General features: G+C 44.5%; 1 protein-coding gene across 1 annotated transcript in view; it reads right to left on the bottom strand.

Moving 5' to 3' along the window:
* The window catches only part of ric1 (RIC1 homolog, RAB6A GEF complex partner 1), a 34,085-nt gene that overhangs the window by 5,706 nt on the left and 16,013 nt on the right, over positions 1-12,366 (bottom strand). Inside the window, exons 3-16 of the mRNA XM_070988686.1 lie at positions 9,915-9,994; positions 8,970-9,077; positions 6,876-7,021; positions 6,630-6,766; positions 4,889-4,980; positions 3,988-4,076; positions 2,469-2,613; positions 2,331-2,379; positions 1,777-1,977; positions 1,409-1,621; positions 943-981; positions 553-663; positions 368-457; positions 111-271 (exon numbers count right to left, since the gene is read on the bottom strand). Of these exons, the coding sequence (XP_070844787.1) occupies positions 111-271; positions 368-457; positions 553-663; positions 943-981; positions 1,409-1,621; positions 1,777-1,977; positions 2,331-2,379; positions 2,469-2,613; positions 3,988-4,076; positions 4,889-4,980; positions 6,630-6,766; positions 6,876-7,021; positions 8,970-9,077; positions 9,915-9,994 (1,661 nt within the window). The remainder of the gene's footprint in view (positions 1-110; positions 272-367; positions 458-552; positions 664-942; positions 982-1,408; positions 1,622-1,776; positions 1,978-2,330; positions 2,380-2,468; positions 2,614-3,987; positions 4,077-4,888; positions 4,981-6,629; positions 6,767-6,875; positions 7,022-8,969; positions 9,078-9,914; positions 9,995-12,366) is intronic.

Below are 12,366 nucleotides of genomic sequence, written 5' to 3'. Positions count from 1 at the left end.
AAGCCAACAGACTTTATCCTTGGTGTCAGATTAATGTCAGGTAAGTGCCTGTGAGGGCTATGGGGTTGTGAAGTTAAGGCTGGACGTGTAGCGTGTACGCAGGAGCCCACCTGTCGGTCCTCTTCTCTATGCTATAGAGGCAGATGGAGCAGTCCGCTCTGAACAGGATGACCATGTCTCTGAAGACGTTGAGCAGCAGAGTGTCTGAGTGCAGCTTGGTGACAGATGCAAAGGCGTTGTCCAGGTTGGTTGAGCGTTGATAGAGCCTCAACTAGTGTCAGGAGAGGGAAGTGTTGCAATGAGACTGACATGCAGAAAGAGTGGGATTTAAGAGAAGCAATGAAGAAGTAAGCGCTTTGAGTCTCACCTGCTCTTGCTGGTCTATGAAATTGTAACAGGCGACCACCACAAAGTCGTTCCACCAAGCCAGACCTCCTGTCACTGTCATGTTCTGCTCCTGCACAGGAAGGACGAAAAGCGTGAAGTAAAACGAGCAGCCACCGGTCGGACTTACATTTTGATATTCACCTTCCAGTTTATAACGTCACGTACCTGAGTGATATTTCCAAACAGCTTCCATTTTCTTGTGAATAGCGAGTAGTGTGCAAAGCCCCGCCTCCCTGCTACAGCCATGCACTGGCCTGCTGTGTCTATGGCTGCAAACTGAACACACACACACACACACACACACACACACACACACACACACACACACACACACACACACACACACACACACACACACACACACACACACACAAAGTGGCAATTAATGTTTGTTATAACCTGTTTGCGGTGTCTCATACATGACATCATCTTCAAAGCCAAAAAGCTCAGAAGCTGAACCCTCATGGAAGAGAGCGACGATTTAATGCGCGTTTTCCTTCCTGATACTTGACCTAATGGACCAGAAATTACAAACACACACATTCCCACACTTACCCGTATAGGCCAGTTGCTCTCTAGGTATGTGCTGTGAATCTAGAGGAATACAAAAAAAGTATGAGAAATAGTGGAGAAAATGATTCCCCAACTTTATTGATAATCAATGACTTGTTAAGCAAACATTTGATGCTTCTCAGATGTAAGAACTTGCAATTCCTTGTCTCACATTATAGGAAATTTAATATTTTTTGGATAATTGGGGGCTGTGTTGTGTAGCCCAAACCATTAAAATATTAAAAAACTAAATTGGCACATTAATAAATAATAAAAATGAATAGTTAATTTCAGCCCTAAAAGCCTCTGTTGCTGATTCTACACAGATGGCCTGAGGCTGCAGTGCTATGGGAGCTCGTTTGTGCCGCACTGGCCCCGTTTTTGGAAATGTGAATGCCAAAAAACATTTCAACGCTGTCGCAGTTACGTAAATCCCAGCCAACCAGGTGTGATGGCTGTGCATCCTTACCTGGACCACGTGCCAGTGCTTGTGTCCCAGTAAAGTGCTGAGTCCCTGAGAGAGAGAGGAGTCGGGGTTGGGGGGGTGGTGCAGCGGGCTGCCGTCATGCGGGTGTAAGTGTGTGTGCGGGTGTGTTTCAGAGGCGCTGTTGACCTGCGTGGGGTCACCGCAGGTCAGGTAGAGGCGGTCTTCACCGTGGAGCAACACCTGCTCCTGGTTACTCTGTGCGGCCGAGAGAGGAGCAAACAGGGCATGAATATTTAATATGTGTGTGTGTGTGTGTGTGTGTGTGTGTGTGTGTGTGTGTGTGTGTGTGTGTGTGTGTGTGTGTGTGTGTGTGTGCGTATTCACAGAACTGACAATATGTGTCCTCTCACCGTGCAGGGGTTGACTGTGAGGGCACTCTTGATGAAGTGGAACTGCAGTATGCCGGCCTGCAGGGAGGAGTGAGGAGGTGCGACCATCTCCTCCTCCTCCTCTTCGTCTTCCTCCTCCTGCTGCTGCTGCTGCTCCTCCTGCCTTCTCCTCTCCAGTTTGTTAGGGAGCACCCACAGGTGGTAGCCCTCTGCTCCCCAGCTCTGGAGAGGGCGGGGCAGTCAGTGAGCACAATGGTTTACAAAAAAGCACATTTTATATAGAACAGGCAAATTTTGTTTTTCCAATAAAATGAAAGAAATTATTTCAACATGCATACGGTTACACAGCCTGTGTGTTATCTCTGTTCGCTTCAATGAAAAGCAATTTGCTTGTAAATAACGGCACTAAGTAGGTAGTGAATCTCAACATACGCGCCGCATCTTTGCTTTTAACTTTGCTGAGCGATTTTCTGTCATCGCTCATAATTATTTCAATTAATTTAATGGTCTCCGTCACCTTAAATCTCCATCGTTTTTATGTAGATGGCACAGCAGTATCGAATAAATTCACTTACCATAGAGCTGATTTTAATGGGGTCCTTTTTGGTACCGTCAGAACGATACCTGAGGGGAAAGATGAATTAAAAGATTGATATGAATTTGCATTAAATGAAGTGTTTCGTGTGTTTGGGTGCATTCGTGTGTCCACCTACGCAAAGTCCTCTCCCAGAGTACAGATGAGGTGAGCTCCAAAGACACTCCACAGCGATAGGCCGCCACATTCCCACGTCACCATGGCAACGCTGTAGTCAGGTGACCAGCAGATCAGCTTGACCGGGCCCGTCTTGTTATAGATGTCTGAACGGGAAAAGGATGAAGAGAAGTTCTAGGGAATCAGGAGGCTTCGGTTGTAGTTGTACTTGTAAAAAATGCTTTTGCAGATGGTGCGTTTGAGGTGTGAAATATCTTCTCACATTTGACATTGAACCACACAATATTATGCTTCTTTATGCTTCATCTATTTTTGAATATTGTCTTCTTCATTGATGCATTGTGCCTTAATGTTTGGTCTTTGTTTTCAAACTTAACCACAGAGGAAAAAAAAAATGTTTTCCACATGATTCATGGCCTCTAGAGTATGACTTTCTGTTAAAACACCACTTCATTCACGGTTAGATTTATTTATTATAATATCACATTTCTTGTACTTCCCAGCATTGCATAACAATACTTACTAATTACGTAATTAATTAAATCAACCTGGACCCAGATAAGCATCAGAAAATGGATGGATGGGATATCCATTTCAAAATGACTCATTTATTTACATTTCTGCTAAAATGAACACTTGGCCAGTGTAATAGAAATCTTGAGAGCTGGTTAACTCATGACTGAGGAGGGTTCAGGAGACCTCGGTGTCTTACGCAGAGGCATTTACTGAAGCTTGATCGTATTCTGAAGGATACTTCCTGGCACAAACACTCCCGTATTTAACCCTTACTAGACACACAAGATTTACTTCATGTCCAAGGAAGGTTGTTCTTCGCTCATCTAAACGTTTGCGATGATTCTTTTGGGTGTTGGATCCTAAACAAGACACTGAGGCAGAGTAAAGCTCATCTGCTATGACCTTGGTTCCCTGAGAGACAGAAGACCGTCCAGCCTGATCAGGACAGAGAGCTTGTCAAATTACCTTTTAGGCCTAAAGAAGCAAAATTCCTTTACGCCCATTATGAGACAACGAGCTTCCTGGCTACTGCAGCTAGCAGTAGTGACAGCACTTGCTGTACGTAGGTGAGATAAGGTGAACTCCATAAAGAGGGTTGAACAGCCTCCCAGGTGTAAAATCCACTGTTGCAACAAAGCCACTTTTGATTTGTAGAGCCCACAATCAGATACAATCACATACATCATGAAGAAAACCTTCTAAGGCCATTTTTGAATGCTTTTAAAGACTTTTCAGGACCTGCAGATAGCCTGGATATGGGTCTGAATGACAGTTCCCACACTAGGGGGAGCTCTGGCTTTGTGAGAGACTCCAGGAGCGTGACTGAAACAGATGTGAACTAAGGGGGAACACAGGCATGTGCACCCAGGAGAGAAAGCTGGAGGAATGCAAGTGATCTCAACGAGGAATTTGTGCAGTGGTGGGACACACAGAGACAGAAGAAGAGAGGGGAGGGATGAAGAGGGAGGAAGAAGGAAAGAGACACGGGGGGATGTGGGCGATACCTGGGTAGTGTTTCGGGGTGAGCTCCAGTTTGTGGGAGAGCTGCATGGATCCTGTCGTGGTGTCTATCATGTACACCAGCACTGAGCCGCTGTAATGAAAACAAGCGCGCGTTAACAGCCGTAACGTGTTGCCTGGAGGAGCATGAGGAGCGCAGTAACACACATAAACAGAAACGCTGCTGCGGTGGAAGTGACCTGCGGCTGTAATTATGGAGCAACAGCTCCAAGCTACACTTCCATGCTTTGAACTACTCTCATGTCTGCATGTCTGTGCAGGTGAGTGCACATTCATATGAAACAACTCCATACCGACAACACAATCATGGTCATTATTTGTGTGATGGTAATTGTTTAATCACAGCTTAAATCTACCTCTTCATTTGCTGCTTATGAACAGTTAACCTCAAAAACACAGCGACAGTAAGAAGCACTCCTATCCTTAAGGGTGTTTTTAAAAAGGCGTTTTCTAACAATGTTCAAAGACTCAGATGAAGATGCTGGTCACACAGCACTGTGGTTTCTCCTTGTACAGCGAGCCAGATGATCTGATTTTAGGCTCTGCTTTGTCTTATTGTCTGCAAAGGACTGTTTAGGCGATAATTACATAAAGAACTGTAGCACTGTGTGTGCACCCATGCTGTTTCAGCGAGGTACAAAATATAGAAAAACTTGAAGGAGAGCAGGAAGAGAAATTCCTGCCAACCTGGCAGATTGCACAAGCACACACTAGGTAGGCCTCAGCAAACACAAACTGACAGATTCTCACACTGGACACACACACACCACACGGACAACAATCAATCTCTGTAACACACGGACGCAAGCAAACACACACACCCAAGTTTTCTTGCCATCGCTGTATTGTACGGATGCTGACAGAGAGACAGTTGCAAACACATACCTGGCACAGCCAAAGGCCATCAGTCTGTACTTGTTGTTGACGGCCACACAGGTGCCATCAGTCACATCTGCTGCCCAGACGCCCTGCAGCTGCTGCGCACACAAACACACACACCAGAAACCTTTATACATCACAAATAGCTGAATGTGTGTAAGGTATCAGCTGCAGGTCAGCAGAGCGTGCTCTGACTGCGGTTTCCTTCAATCCCATCACTTATATTTCACTTTCTGATAAGTCTAAATAAAACTCAGCAGACTGCTCGGTCATGATTTTAATTTAACATTTTATATCTGGGCGCATCCATGTCTCGATGTGACCTCAACACCCACTTTTCATTTTCAAGAACATCATTTCTGGCCACAATTTTCGAACAGCTTGTAAATGGTGAGCTCATCGTGCCTGTTTGGATGTGAAAGATGTCTTACTGATGCAGTCATTACTGTTTAAATCCTGCCAAGATAAGGTAATAGCTGCAAGGCCTGTGTAGAATCAAATTATCATGATATTAACAAAAACAAAAATACTGCTTTATTTCTAAGATCTGAAAACCTGCTGACCCGAACATGTTGCGTCATCAGTTTGGATGATGGTTCTCCTTCAATGGGTCTTTGTGCCTCTCCTGTTTGGGAAAACTGCAGTTTTCCCAGCTGTCCTGAAAGACTTCAATGCCCCAGAGGAGGAAGGAATTTCAGTCAGTTATTATCTGATTCTGGACCCTATTTATCCGTGTTTCTCTGTCCAAGTGACTAATGGAGACATCACTTTTTGAGGCTTTTCCAGTGTTTAGTGAGAGTGCAGCCATGAAACCGGCTGCAACATGATCCCCGCAGGTGTTTGCGCGCCGTCAATGTACGGCCACTGAAGTGTTTGTTTTTGCCACTGACAGGCTACCGTTGTTTGAGCGTCTGACAGCATTACGGACAGAGACAGGCCTTTTTCTTAAAGAGTATGATCAGTTTTGTTTAACCAGAAACGGCGTTACCTCGCTCTTTCCAAAGCTACCAGACTCCATTCGTAAAAGCAGTAATTTTATCAAAGTAAAACATACTTCGTTCAAGCGCAACACACACACACACACACAAAAAAAGCCAAAAAACAAAAACAAACCGCCAAAACCTTCTTGATTGGTCTTTCACTGATCTAACAATCATCAATTGTTTAAATTAACTCTTAATTCATCGAATCAGGAGAGGAACAGCACGTACAGCTGGGAATTATTTTCACCCAACATTATGATTGGAGGGACTTAAATATATCAGATTTCAACAGATTTTTTTAGGTAAAAAAATAAAATAAAAGGAATTAGTGGACAAAAGAAACTCTTCTTTGACTACTGTCTGTACATCGCTGTGCTGCTGCTGCTGCTGCTGCTTTTTTTAAAGGCAATTGAATATAAATTTTCACAGTCAAATATATATTCTAATTCAGAATATTCGCAGACAGCCCTAATGCTCACGTACATATTGATGGCATGAGCAACTGTAGAACTGCCGGCTGTCGGCAAGTCTTGAAAAGAAGAACTTCAATGCCCCAGAGGAGGAAGGAATTTCAGACAGTTATTATCTGATTCTGGACCCTATTTATCTATTTAAGAAGACTTTCATCAGCATTCCAGACCTATAACTATTATACATTTTTCATGATCTGGGTTTGAATCCTGCTTTTGCCACTTAATAAACTTTATGTGTGTGTTTGTGTATGTGTTTTAACCTCAGCAGTGTGTATCTGTGAGTATCCTTACATCTGTGGTGATGGTGTTGCTGAGCGGTGTGATGAAGCCAAGTCGTCCGTCAGACAGCACCACAGCAAAGCCGTCAAGAGTCACGCAATACTCCATGCAACGGATATACACTCCCTCCAGGTCCAGGGAGGGACCACCTACGCACACACATACAGAGGTTGAAGTATTCTATGCAACAAGAAGACTGAATCTGGAGCTTAAGTTAGCAAAACATGAGGGAAGATGGACAATCAAGTCTTCTCTGACCTCGAGCAGACTGCAGGTCTAGTGAGAAAGGGATTGTAGTGAGACAGATGGCCTTGCGCCCGTTGCTGCCGAGCCCGTCCCAGTGCAGCACATGGAGGTAGCCGTCTGCGGTGCACACCAATAAGTCCTCCTGGAGGGTCTGCAGACTGGTGGGAGGAAGGAGAAGAGCAGAAATTAGCGTTGAGGTTCAAAGGAAAAGGAAAAAAAAAAAAAACTGCGGAGGATGTAGTAAAAGAAAAACACAGGCAGGGGCGGTAGGTAGGAAGGGTGGGAACGAGATAACAAACGGCAGAGTGTTAGAAAACAGTGGACTAGTCATCATCCAGCTGTGCCCTCTGAGTGAAGCCTGAAACTTTTACTGGCCAGCTGTGATGAGGCCACATAGCTCCCCGTGCCAACTCTCACTTGTCTTCTAATACACGAGGGGAACAAGCAACAGTGTGTGTGTTTGTGTGTGTGTGAAGCGCTTCATTGTCTTCCAAAAAGTATGACAGGTCCACGACTGAAGATAGCACAAGGGGACAACCAAGAGGAGAAGTCAGAGTCGGAAAGAGAGAAACCAAAGGAAATGAAGCTGAGCGGACTTTCGCTGCAGAGGAGGCGACGACTGTAGTTTCACAGCAGGAGACGCCCACTCATCTCCCGCACAATCGAGCTGCGCCTGCGAAATGCCAACAGAGCGCTCTCCTTCAGATGACTACCCCGTAATCTCCGTCGAGTGCCGGCGGCGGACGAGATGTGACAGGAGAACACAAGGACGCGAGAGACGCAGACAATACAAACACAAGATAAACAAAACGCCGAACAAGAAGGGAGTCGGGCAGAAAACCGGTGAAGTGACAGTTCTCATCACTCAGCAAACAAAGACGTCGAGTTGGAGAACGTAGGGGAGATAATGGGGAAGGTGGAAAAAAAGAAGAAGTGAAATTAGCAAAGACTGAACCACCACAAAGGAGACAACAAGGAGGTGGAAGACACTGGCTCTTATCTGACAGACTGCAGTGTTTGTTCCTTGGCCTTGGTTATTTCTTCTCTTCAATGCTGTTATAATTTTTAAAAAATGGGGGTTTTAAAAACCCCCATTTACAGCCCTACATGATAACAAAGAACAAGGGATCTTGAGGTCCCTTAAAATAGGCCTTCATGAAATCAAGGTGATTCACTTAAATAAACTTTGAATGTTGTGAGTGACTGCTGCCTTCATACGGGTGACGCCGGTTTAAAAGTCTAAAGAGCCATCTAAAAATGGTGACAGTCATGAGGTCACATGACAAGCGATCAATCTCTAAACTGATAACCGAGACTGACGAAGAGCAGTGAAATGTGGTCAGGAGTTCTCAACACCCAAAATACTTTAGCATTTGAATACAGTCAAAATACGTACCACAAAACGTACGAGGCTGATTTTAATGCTCCAGGCAACGCTCCGTACCATCCAGCTAACGCTGAAATCAAACATGTTCCTTCTGTCATCCTTTCATCAATCATCACTAAGCCTTTCCACCCACCTCCACTCATCTGTCCATCACTCTTCTCTCCAAACAACCCCCTCCATCCCCGCAGATTCATGCATTTCTCTCTGCAGGCCTCTCTGTTTACAGCTGAAAGAATGGAGGAGCTTAGCTTCAGCCATGTCTCGCTGATGCTGACTTTCCATGAGAGGAAGAGGAGAGTTTTCAGGCCACCTCTCTGAGCCAAATGTCCTTCACAGACGCACAAAGGCAGTTTTGAGTTTCAACAGCCGCAGCAATGTCTTAAAATATCCCCAAAAACAAGGTGAATACAGTTTAAATCATGCCGTGGCCAGATGCTACAATCTCTAAAATGTCCAAAATGTATAAATCCATGTCAGCGGATATGAAATGACAAATGTAAATAGAGAAAAAACATGATTTTGCTTTCCTTTGTGTTATTTTGCATATGAAATGTACACAATGGTGAAGCGGTGCACAAGGGGAGGGGTAAAAAAACATGAAACCAGTGTGTGTGGGTGCCTCTGCCTGTGTGAATATGAGGGAGGGACAGAGAGAGACACAAAGAGGGAGGGGGAAAACAGACAAAGAGATAAAGGAACAATGCAAGACTTCATACTACCTGGTAATGGGGGCCTCCAGATCTACAGGCTTCTTCATCTCTAAAGACAGGGCAGGGGCACATTGCTCCTCCTTATAACCTGGGGTCACTTTGACACGAGTGCTTCCTCTGTGCAAACACACAAATATATTGACACAAATATTGACATTAGTGGTACTGATGTATGAGGACAACTCCTCAAAATGCAACACATTATCAACTCGGAGCTGAAAAAAGATCACTGAATATGCCCCGACTTGTTCCGACCTCTGCTGGTATGCCGTCTAGGAATGTGAAACTCACACATACGCACACTGCGGACACAGTGGCACAAGACGTGGACGTCTTAATGCAAAGCACAGAAATGGGAGGATTAGTGGAGGAAGAGAAGAAAGCATGCATTCAGTGGTAGCTAAACCTGCTTGTATCAACGTATAACCATAGCAAGTTATTTATTACATACCTCGTCATGAGCAAACACAGTATTACGTAAGAGGATTCAGTAGTGAAGCGCTCTCGTATTCCTCGTAGGATTGTTTGCCAGATGCGCTGACAGACAGCTACTGGCTACTTGCTAACAAGACTCAGCCCGCTTCACACCATAACGAGGACCTTGACGCTCTTCTTCAAAGCTGAACTGCAGCAAGCAAACAATCCCAAAAGGGAAAAGCAAGCAGTCGAAGCTAAACTTGAAGTGAGCTAGCAGGGCTAATAGAGGCATGTTCGCCGTTTCGAGTGATGAATTCAAACTGCACGAGAAGGGTTTTGTACGTGCGCTACAGTTATCACTCAAGATCATTATAACATGCATAACAATGATGCTTATATGGCTCGTTAAGGGGTATGTGATTTGTTTATGGTCTAGCCTTCCTGCAAGCTACAGCTTTGGCCCCCTCTGCTCACTTTCCCTAAGCATGTGCACTGTACATCAATGTGTGTGAGAGTTCGAACGTGTGCTGCACTCACCTCGGATAGACAGGCTCATAGAGGTACTTGTCATCCCCTCCACCCAGCACATCAAACAAGAGGATGTAGCCTTTGGCAGTCTGAAAACAGAGAGAAAGGACTGTCATTTACAAAATAAATACACATACAGTCGCTCAGCCAGTGTCAGACACCGAGAACACACAAATAACCACACGGTGAGAGAAAGAGAGGAGAATCTGTAACTGTGGATAACAATGCGCGTAGGAATTTAAAAGAAAAATGGTGTTTTATTATTTAGATCACAAAATTGCAAAGTCACTCGATGCCTTCTTTGGCAGCATGATAGAGAAATAACGAGGACATGAGGGAAGGAAAGGGGTTTATCAGTAAACAAAAACCATCAGAGGAGACAGTGAGACAGAGGGTAAGCTCATGGCCGCAAATGGTGTACTGGGCTGCATTCAGAATGAATATGCACACTGTGGGCCAAACGCGTTTTCAGATCTACTTCTAAACCGCTGCTGCTGTTACTTCAGTTGATGACAGGTGGTGCAGATTTGACTGAAGCTGCAGGTCCAGTTCCACAGGTCTGAAACTGCAGTCATTATGATGTGATGCTACTGACTAACAGCTTCACATCAATTACGCCGTACGCTCTCTAAAATAGGACCTTCTAATCGTGCTGGTTATAAATAAATAAATTCTGTAAGTTCAGGATTACTTGTGGAGTATTTCATGTTCATTTTATCCCATATCTCCTCGGAAAACGCTGTAAAGGATAGTGTTTGCAACACAGCTGCTGTCATATTAGTATGCACAGGAAATGATGCCTGACATTTTCCTGCGTGGCACAATCCTGAACAGGCTGAGCTGCCAGTTGATCATTTTGAAAACTGAATTTAGATTGGCTAGAAGATAAGAAAATAATGCACCCCTGGTGGAGAACATGTCCCACCCCTGTGCAGGACACTCTGATGGCAGCACTGACCAGCTCTTTCAAACATGCTGCTTCACCTGCCGCAGTGTGTGAAGGAGAGATATCGCAGCTCCTTCCTTCCTGCTGCTGTCAGACTTTACAATCAACACTGCTCCCAGCAGACCACACACATCAAAGCTCACAAATTCACCCATGTGCAATATCAGTGTATACTAAATTGGGCAACATCAAAATTTCCTATATGCAATAATGTGATTATAAGTCTGTTTAATTTATGGTTTATTTATGCATCATATCTTGCTTTTTTTAACTGATTCTTCTTACTATGACACTACCCACTTTGTTGCTGTCACATCACATTTCCAACTGTGGGATTAATAAAGGATTATTTTAATGTATTAATGTAGAGGACTACTATATTGCAACAGAGCTTTTTACACATGCATGTGGACGCAGAGTGCTGCCAGGGAAACCACTGAAATTGAGCCCGTAGACTGAAACATGACACGAAACTTGATCTGAACTCCACCGTCAGCAGTGAAGTGCCGCGGTTTTGCAGTGGCTGTCGATAAAAAGACTCCTGTCACAGCGCAGATCCACCTTGAACCAGAGCGAGTTCACCGCACAAAACGCGAGTCTACCGTTCACAGTGCTGTATGCCGATGTCTGCTCATAGTTGGCGGCAGCGCTCTGAAGTAACCCTTGACTCCTCTCGTGTGGCGACAGTGTTGTCAGTCGCAGGCCAACGCGTCACCATAGCAATGAGAAAGCGCAAACCAGAGAGAGGGTGAAGCCAGCAGCAACATGAAACTGGACTGGAAAAGAGACTGAGGAGAGAGCCAAACTGAGGTCTGCTAAACCCATCGACAAGCCTTGGGGCTCCGCAAAGCTGTTGATGAGCTACTAAGGCAAAAGCTAAACAACAAGACGGTGTCAACTGTCAACGAAGAGCGCAAGCTTTAGCTTAAAAGGCCTTTTGACCTCTCAAATACTGCACATCTCGCTGCAAAAAGAAATAACACCTACATACAAGTACAAGAAATCATTTCTGAGGGAATTGTTTGGACTGATAATAATAATAATAATAATAATAATAATAATAATAATAATAATAATAATAATAATAATAATAATGACAAAGTTAACTGCAAGAATTACACAAAACCTGCAGCACATTATGCAAAGCGTCGAGAAATGTGTGCAAACATTGCTGTTCAAATATTTGCTGAGGCATGGAGCGATGACAGAGCCAACGTGCACTGTAACGGCCAGCTATCAGCTGCTCAGACACAGATGTGGTGAACTGAGCAGCAGGAAGTGCACAAACAAAACAGATTTCCATGTTTAACTGCTTAACGTGTGCAAAATCACCATCTCCGGAAGACATTATTTACTTAAATCCCCAAACGCTCTGCAATCATGTCTGTGACACCAGCTGCTGATTAAGAACTGCCTGTATCACATCCTCTAAAGAGGTTGAATTACTGTGTAAGTGAGATTAGGACTTTGAGGAGATACATTTAAAGTTAAACTGACTTCAGTGTGTCGAGCAGA

The sequence above is a fragment of the Chaetodon trifascialis genome, chromosome 20, assembly GCF_039877785.1.
Source record: "Chaetodon trifascialis isolate fChaTrf1 chromosome 20, fChaTrf1.hap1, whole genome shotgun sequence".
NCBI lineage: Eukaryota > Metazoa > Chordata > Actinopteri > Chaetodontiformes > Chaetodontidae > Chaetodon > Chaetodon trifascialis.
The sequence above is the reverse complement of the archived record's forward strand: the minus strand, read 5'-3'. Positions and strand labels throughout refer to the sequence as shown.